Below are 8,842 nucleotides of genomic sequence, written 5' to 3'. Positions count from 1 at the left end.
AACCCTGCTTGTCTCCCTGTTCCTACCCATCTGGTGCCTGCCCCTCCCCCTCCAATTTATTCTTCCTCTAGAAGCCAGAGTGATTTCTTAGAAATGCCATCAGATCATGCCACTCTTTTAAAATTCTACAAAGGTTTCCCACTGTACCTAGAGTAAAATTCAAACTCCTCCTCCTCCTCTACAAAACCTTCTCCATCTGGACTCTCCATCCCTGCCTGACTCCATCCCATTCCACAACCCTCACCTGCTGCAGCCACCCTGGCCTTTCCTATCTCTTAAATGCCGAATTCCTTCCTCAACTTGTTCCAGCCTGAGTGCCTAGCACACTCTGGAATACTCTACCACAGAATCTTTACTGCCTTTTTCCCCCCATTTAGTTCTCAATGTCACCTTCTACATTTTCAGAGACCTCTCCAGATCACTATAGATAAATTAGGCACCCCTTCCTATTAAATGTTTACCGTATCACTCTGGTTCCTTCCTTAATAGCACTCATGACCTGAAATCACTTTGCTCATTTGTTCACTTGCTCCATGAGGGCAGGACCTTGTTGATCTTGCTCATCACAGTATCCTTTATACTTAGGAAAGTGAGAACACAGTACCTGACCCACAGTTGACATTTAATAATATTAAATACTGAGTGAGTTATACATGGCTGTTATGCTCAGATTTTTTTCCTGAAAAATTGATCTCAGAGGAAAAGCAAGGTGTTTATCACACCTATATGTTTCAGAATCTTAGAGTCGACTGAGTCCTAGGCTTTGTGAAGCAAATTAATAGGCGAGCCAACATACAGAGCTATTCTGTATCAAATCTCACAAATGATCTTGATTTTGTGCTTCATAGGGACTCCATTTCAATTCTTCATTTCTTGAAATGACTAACATATATCAACAATGTTATTTTGAAGTACATGTCCTTTTTCAACAGTGCTTCAAGGTTTATAGATATACCAAAATGCTCTTTATAAGAAACTCAGCCAATAAGATTTTTCTGGCACAGAGACTATCTCAAATACTTCTTCAGTGAATGAGGTTTTAATGTTTTCTAACTGCGTGATGGTGCCAAAGAAAAATTCTCCTCTGGCTTCAAGTAGAGCAATACCTTCGAAGTGTCAAAAATAAAACTGATTCTTACAAGAAAACAAAAGAGTAAATGGAACCTTTTATTAGTGAAACAAGTCAATTTATTTCCAACAAGGCCTTTTCCTCTATAAATGAGACAAACTACTTTACAGTACTTTACAACATAACTTAGTTTTTTGATGTTTTCAGAAAAGGAGCCGTTTCTCTGGGAAACAGGAAAGTAAATATTTTGGGAAGAATAACTACAGGAAGTTACTTTTCAATTAACAGGCTTGACTACCAGGTATGTAACTCCAGAATCATTCCTCTTAACAAATCTATCAAGTACTAGCCAACAAAGAACCTACCTTTAGAAACTGAGGCAGGAAAGGTTTCTACTTAAATAGGAAACAAGCAATCTAACATACCAATCACATGTCACCTTAACAAGGCAATTTACATAATTAGGTATAAATTATCTTTATGTTGATTAAGGTCCTAGCAAAGACAATTGGTCTGTTATGTCAAGTTCAAACTGCACTCATCTGGCTAGAAAGGTAATCATCACAATGGAATGGTGCTTGTTTGACTAAGGGGAAAAACTCTCTTCGATATTGCACATTTTCTTTCATTAAAAACAAGGATTATTAAGTCAAGGCCATCTTGGTTCTGAATCTCTCCATTTTTGTTGGAAGAAGACTCACCATCTCTTTACTAAGTTCTAACTCAACTTCTATTTCCTGGGCAGCCTCAGGGTGCTTTTCACAGTAATCAACAATAAATTTGTAATGTTCCAATGATGTTGCCAAATTTTCTAGCTCTTTCTTGGGATCTGCAGTGATGATTTTGCCATAGAGACGGGCAACTCGAAATTTAGCTAACATGGCAGGGCGAAGAACATCTTCCCCTATATGCTCAGGAAAGACTTTATTTGGGTCTCTCAGGGAGTCTAAGAAGAGCTGGTAGTATTTCAGTGCTGACTTATTGAGATTATTTATTTTTTTTACAATGTGTGAATCGGGGTCCCTCAGCTTGTCAGCAATGGCAACCTTCAAATCCATCATATCATAGTACGCATGTGCAATCTCAAACTGAATCTGCCGGTTGACCAACAGGTAATACTGTGGATTCAGGTCCACAATGAGGGGCTCTAGCATGGCTATTCTCCGTTTATGCATCTTGCACCGTCTCTCCATATCGGTTTCAAAGAAGGCAAGTACCTTAAACAGAGCACTGTGGTCTTGGACCACTTCGATATGGTCAGTGACATAACCATCAATCTGAAAGAACTCTTTTGCCTCAAAGACATAGTGTTGACCCAGTAAGAACAGTTCTCTGGCTTCTTCAAAATCTAAAGGTCTCAGATAGCTCACTTTCTCTTCCACCGCAGAGATGACGTCACACAGCTCACCAGCTCCAAACTGTACAGCTTTCTTCCTCATCCTTTCTTCCTCATCCAATTCTTTTTTCCTTAAAGCTCTAAGTTCAGATTGTTTATCAAGATCAAGCTCTCCTATGTTGTCCTGAAAGAAAAAATACATTATGGTGAGAGGACACTGATCTGCTGTTGAATAATATTATGGCAAACTTAAGAGGAAAGAAAAGAATGCCCTCTTTCTCAGCTGGGTTTATGGAGGTGCTATAATCTTACACATCTTTTAAGACTTCTTTCTTCTAAAATTGTATTTCAATTGTATTAAAAATGTAAGAAATAGGGGCGCCTGGGTGGCTCAGATGGTCAAGTATCTGCCTTCAGCTTGGGTCATGATCTCAGGATCCTGGGATCGAGCCCCACATCGGGCTCCCTGCTCAGTGGGAAGCCTGCTTCTCCCTCTCCCTCTACTGCTCCCCCTGTTTACTCTCTCACTCTCTCTGTCGAATAAATAAATAAAATCTTTAAAAAAAATGTAAGAAATAGGAAAAGGTATAAATCAAATAAGCTGCTTACATATGACTTTCCTCTCTGGGGAACTAAAACTCATTTATAGTTTCTCCTTCAGGTAAGATAAATGCATATGAAAGAACTTTAGAGACTGTGAAACATTATATACGTGTAATAAATTTTTAGTATTTTAATATTAGAGTAAGACTGTAATCTACATCCTAAAAATATTGCACTGAGATGCCATTAAGATTAAATAAATAAATAAATAAAATCTTAAAAAAAAAAAAGACTAAGCTCAGGGTGCACTGGTGGTTCAGTCGGTTAAGTGTCCTACTCTTGGTTTCAGCTGAGGTCATGATCTCACAGGTCCTGGGATCAAGCCCCATGGCAGGCTCCTCGATCAGCACAGAGTCTGCTTGAGATTCTCTCTCTCCCTCTCATTCTGCCCCTCCTCCCACTCATACCCCCACTCTCTCTAAAATAAATAATCTTAAAAAACAAAAAACAAAAAAACTAAGCTCATCTTTCTCTTCCTGGCCAATAAAACTGAACATCAGATCCCTCTATGCTCCACCCCTAAGCCTTTTCTTCCTGTCACTCAACATGGTCTCTTGATCTGCACTGTTCAAAACAGTAGCCACGGGCCACATGTGGATGACTCCTGGGCACTGGAAATGCAGCAAGTTCAAACTGAGATGTGGGCTGTATTTACAACATATATATATATTAAGACTTAATTAAAAAATAATTTTAAATCTCTTTAATACTGATGACCTACAGAAATGACAATTTTTTAAATATAATCTGGGTTTTAAAAGTATAAAGTTAATTCATCCTTTTTCCTTTTCTAATGTGGCCATTAGAAAATTGAAAATTACAGGGGCGCCTGGGTGGCTCAGTCAGTTAAGCGTCTGCCTTCGGCTCAGGTCGCGATCCCACGGTCCTGGGACCGAGTTCCCCATCAGGCTCTCTGCTCAGAAAGGGTCCTGCTTCTCCCTCTGCCTGCCATTCCCCCGCTTGTACTCTCTCTCTCTCCCTGTCAAATAAATAAATAAAATCTTAAAAAAAAAAAAAAGAAAGAAAGAAAACTGAAAATTACATACATGGTTGGTGTTCTATTTCTCTTGGACAGTGCTGCCCTACGGATGACTCTGTTCATACCCACATCTGCCACTGTCATCCATGGGAGGGTGACTCACAAACAGAGCTACAGCCCATACCTCTTCTCAAGCTCCAGACCCGCAGCTACAGCTCCCTGTATGACCTCTCCTCTAAGAACACTCAAAGGCTCCTCATCTGCAGGACGTCCACAATGGAACTCCTATTCTTCTTCAGCTGTTTCCTATTCTAGTGCTGTTTGAGTGAAGAAGCCTCCATCAGTCTGGATAGCCAACAACCTAGGAATGAATCATCCTTGAGATGTCCCTCTCCTCTCCCCTTTACCCTGCACTTTCAATCTATCACCAAGTCCTTTACATTTTGTTTCCCAAATACCTCTGGAATCCATTCTTTCCTCTTTATCTCTTCTGCCACCATCCTAGACCAAGCTCCCTTCACATTCCACCTGGACGGCTCCAGTGGTCTTCTAACTAATCTCCCTCCTCTACTGTTGCTTCCCCTCAATTCATTCTCCACTCTGCCACCTAAGCGATTGTTCCAAAACCCTTCAAGCCTTCCACTCCTCGAAGGCCCTGCTGGTTCCAGCCCCTTTCGAACTCTATCTTACATCAAGTGCTCTCCTACTCTGCTCCAGCCTCACAGGCCTTTGTCCCATCCCACCTAAGACACCATGCTCCCTGTGCCCCAGAACATGCTGCCTCAGCTTGCTGGAATGCTGAGCCTTCTTTTCTCCGGTCCAGCTAATTCCTACTCATTCCCAGAGCATCCTTCACATGTTAACTTCCTCCTATATGTCCTCCAGCATGTGTCTCTCCTTTGTGGAACAAAGTTGCACTTTTTTTCTTTTTAAAGATTTTATTTATTTATTTGAGAGAGAGAGAGAGACAGCGAGAGAGGAACACAAGCAGGGGGAGTGGGAGAGGGAGAAGCAGGCTTCCCGTGGAGCCGGGAGCCCGATGCGGGGCTCGATCCCAGGACCCTGGGATCATGACCTGAGCCGAAGGCAGACACTTAACGACTGAGCCACCCAGGTGCCCCCAAAGTTGCACTTTTAGGACAATGACAAGCATAGAGGTGGCATAAATTGTGTAGGTCTTAAGCTTGAATTGAAGAAGGCTTTTCAGGTAAACAGATAATCAAAGGATGAAGTTAAAATAACAAAGTCAGATTAAGGAAAATCTGAGTAATTTAAGAGCAGGCAACTATTTTAATTAGTTTTAAGTAATCAGGTGATACGTTCTGGTGCCCAGTCTGGAAAACATCAACTAAGTGAAGGGTATGAGTTAAATGATGGTGTATTTTGCTTGGCACAATTACTTCAAATGCAAGCCCTAAGTCTCCAAAATCTTATTTACTTACTTGCTTCCTGGCTGCTTGCTTATTTAGATGCTTTCCTGGCTGCTTTCTGAGCAGAACAAAGCTGACAGCTTTTCCTGGATCCAGCTTCTCTAGACATAAAACTTCCTAGTTCTCCCTACTTCCTTTCTTTCCCAAATACGCCTCACCTTTACCCTCTACCTCTAAAATGCTCTCATCCTTGCAAGATGTATGCTTCTGGGGTTTTGTGGTTTGTTTGATTTTCTTTCATTTCGTAGTTTCATGGGTTCTATATTATCACTAGTAAAAATTATTGTATTTTAATGCATGTATGCAAAAAAAAAAAGAAGCATAACTCCTCCAGGAAAGTTTTCTGTGTATCTATGTTTAGTATACTGCATCCAAAGGATTTACTTTCCTCCTTAGTGGTTAGAAACTAGGATTCAGGGTGCCTGGGTGGCTCAGTTGGTTAAGCGACTGCCTTCGGCTCAGGTCATGATCCTGGAGTCCTGGGATCGAGTCCCATGTCGGGCTCCCTGCTCAGCAGGGAGTCTGCTTCTCCCTCTGACCCTACCCCCTCTTGGGCTCTCTCTCTCACTCTCTCTCTCTCAAATAAATAAATAAAATCTTAAAAAAAAAAAAAATTAAAAAAAAAAAAAGAAACTAGGATTCAGTATGAATTAGTAATGATGATGATGACCATGAACATTTACTGAGGACTTAGTATGTCTAGGGTACTTTTCTGAGCCCTTTGCATATATATTAATTTAACTCTGATAACAACATTATTAGGTAAGTACTGTTATCATCTCCATCTCCTTTGTGAGAAAATTGAGACAAAGAGAGATTAAGTAAATTGCCACAAACATACCACTATAAACTGGCAGGGCTATTTCCAGATATATATTTTTATAAAATAAATATAAATATATATACCGTATAAAGTATATAAAGGTTAGGGGCGCCTGGGTGGCTCAGTTGTTAAGCATCTGCCTTCGGCTCAGGTCATGATCCCAGGGTCCTGGGATCGAGCCCCGCATCAGGCTCCCTGCTCTGCAGGAAGCCTGCTTCTCCCTCTCTCACTCCCCCTGCTTTTGTTCCCTCTCTCGCTGTGTCTCTCTCTGTCAAATAATAAATAAAATCTTTAAAAAAAAAAAAAGTATATAAAGGTTAGATTGCTTATAGTCTAAGAAGAGGTGAAGGAAAAAAGATGAGAATATGAATAGAGATAATACAAAGCAAAATCTAAGTGATTTAGGGCAGGCAAGGAATGTTTTATGGAGTTTAAAGAAGGGAAATGATACCTGTAGGCTATGAAAAATTACACACTGAACAATTAATACACTGAGAACCTACCATGTCTGAGATAATGATATACCGTGAATATGACACAGCCCCCACCTCTCAAGGAATTTATATTCTACCCAAAGGAAAGTCTTTAAGGAAGAAGTGGTATTTGAGATAGACCTTAAATAAATAAGACTCTAAAAGGTAGAGATGGGAGAGCAAGAACTATTTGACAGCATTCTGCATGCTTTGCATAATAAACATGCGGTGAGCCCAATGAGCATAATTCCCATTTTAAGCTTTTACTTCCATCCTGCTTATTTAAGAAAGAAAAGGTACCTTTTGACTACATTACCTGCATGGAAAGCTGGGCGTTCTGCAGGAGAGTCAAACAATACTTGATCCAGCATCTTGCTATTTCTCCTTTTCTTTGATGATAAAGCTCTGGCACATCTCCCTCAGCTTCAGTAGCTAAAATCACACAATGTTATTTGCCTAAGTTAATGGTCACAATCGCAATTTTCATTGTGTATTACATTCTTTTTATAGCACTTTCCCCTGAATTTAAGAGTAACAGATTCTCACTGAAGCAGTGGGGGGAAAACTGACCCAAAATTCCTACCACCCAGAGGCACTCACTGCTATTATTTTTGTAGATTTCTTTCTAGTTTTTTCTTATGTGTTATCTGTTGGTAAAAACTAAGGTCACAATGTATATTCAATTTTGAATATAGATTTTTCTTTATATATCATACCACTAACACGTCACTCATATCATTATCAACTCTAACATTTTTAAGTACAGCATTGTATACAATTAAATAGATGTTCCCTACTTTATATAACTATTCTTCTAATATAACCATTCTTCTAATTCTGTTGTTTTTACTTCTTCTATAAGAAACAAGTCTAAACAAAGGTCATGATCTCGAGGTTGTGGGATTGAGCCTGACATCAGGCTCTGTGCTCAGTGCGGAGTCTGCTTCAGATTCTCTCTACCTCTCCCTCTCATTCTCTCTCTATTCTCTCTCAAATAAATAAATAAAATCTAAAAAAAAAATATTCTCTCCCTCCCTCTGCCCCTCCCCTAAGTTTGTGCATGCACACATGGTCTCTCAAAAAAAGAAGAGAAATAGTGTCAAACAAGGTGAAAGTTAGCATAATTATTAATCAATTTGTCAAAAATTCCAATTTAGTGAAATTCAAATTGAAATAGAGTTCTCATGAATTAAAAGGTTGTTCTGAGTGCAAAGCTTCCCCCAAATTAATATTCAGAATGATGAATATAGTTTAACAAAAGGCCAATTATTTCATTTCATAATGCAAGTCCCATGTCCAGTTTTACCAAAATATTTAAGTTACATCTGTGGAGGGCATTCCTCTTTTTTTTTTTTTTTAATTTTATTTATTTATTTGACAGAGAGACACAGTGAGAAAGGGAACACAAGCAGGGCGAGTGGGAGAGGGAGAAACAGGCTCCCCGCTGAGCAGGTATCCCAATGCGGGACTCGATCCCAGGACCCTGGGATCATGACCTGAGTTGAAGGCAGACGCTTAACCGACTGAGCCACCCAGGCGTCCCGAGGGCATTCCTTTTTATTTTTTTTTTATTTTTATTTTTTTTTGTATTTGAGGGCAACTTTAATAAATAACATCTATGAGTTCATATTACAAATTAAAAATTCTTCCCATTATTGGGCATTCCTTTTTAAAAGAAAAAATTTATTTTAAGATTTTTCATGATTTGGGGCGCCTGGGTGGCTCAGTCTGTTAAGCATCCAATTCTTGATCTCAGCTCAGGTCTTGATCTCCGGGTCGTGAGTTCAAGCCCCATGCTGGTCTCCACACTGGGCATGGAGAGTACTTAAAAAATAAATAAAATGACAATGTAAATAAATAAATAAATTTCATCATTTAAATTATTTTGGTTTTCACTATTTAAAAAAAATCCTGGGGCGCCTGGGTGGCTCAGTCGTTAAGCATCTGCCTTCGGCTCAGGTCATGATCCCAGGGTCCTGGGATCGAGCCCCGCATCGGGATCCCTGCTCAGCAAGGAGCCTGTTTCTCCCTCTCCCACTCCCCCTGCTTGTGTTCCCTCTCTCGCTGTGTCTCTCTCTGTCAAATAAATAAATAAAATCTTTAAAAAAAAATCCTTTGTAACATGAAAT

At 39.8% G+C, this 8,842-nt stretch overlaps 1 protein-coding gene across 1 annotated transcript in view; it reads right to left on the bottom strand.

The window, feature by feature from the left end:
- Nucleotides 1–1,140: 1,140 nt before the first annotated feature.
- KIFBP (kinesin family binding protein) overlaps nt 1,141–8,842 on the bottom strand; it is a 41,709-nt gene continuing 34,007 nt past the window's right edge. Inside the window, exons 6-7 of the mRNA XM_032423799.1 lie at nt 7,030–7,145; nt 1,141–2,589 (exon numbers count right to left, since the gene is read on the bottom strand). Of these exons, the coding sequence (XP_032279690.1) occupies nt 1,714–2,589; nt 7,030–7,145 (992 nt within the window). The 3' untranslated portion in view covers nt 1,141–1,713. The remainder of the gene's footprint in view (nt 2,590–7,029; nt 7,146–8,842) is intronic.

The sequence above is a fragment of the Phoca vitulina genome, unplaced genomic scaffold, assembly GCF_004348235.1.
Source record: "Phoca vitulina isolate PV1807 unplaced genomic scaffold, GSC_HSeal_1.0 scaffold29, whole genome shotgun sequence".
In the NCBI taxonomy this organism is placed as follows: domain Eukaryota; kingdom Metazoa; phylum Chordata; class Mammalia; order Carnivora; family Phocidae; genus Phoca; species Phoca vitulina.
This window is presented reverse-complemented; position numbering and strand designations above follow the sequence as displayed.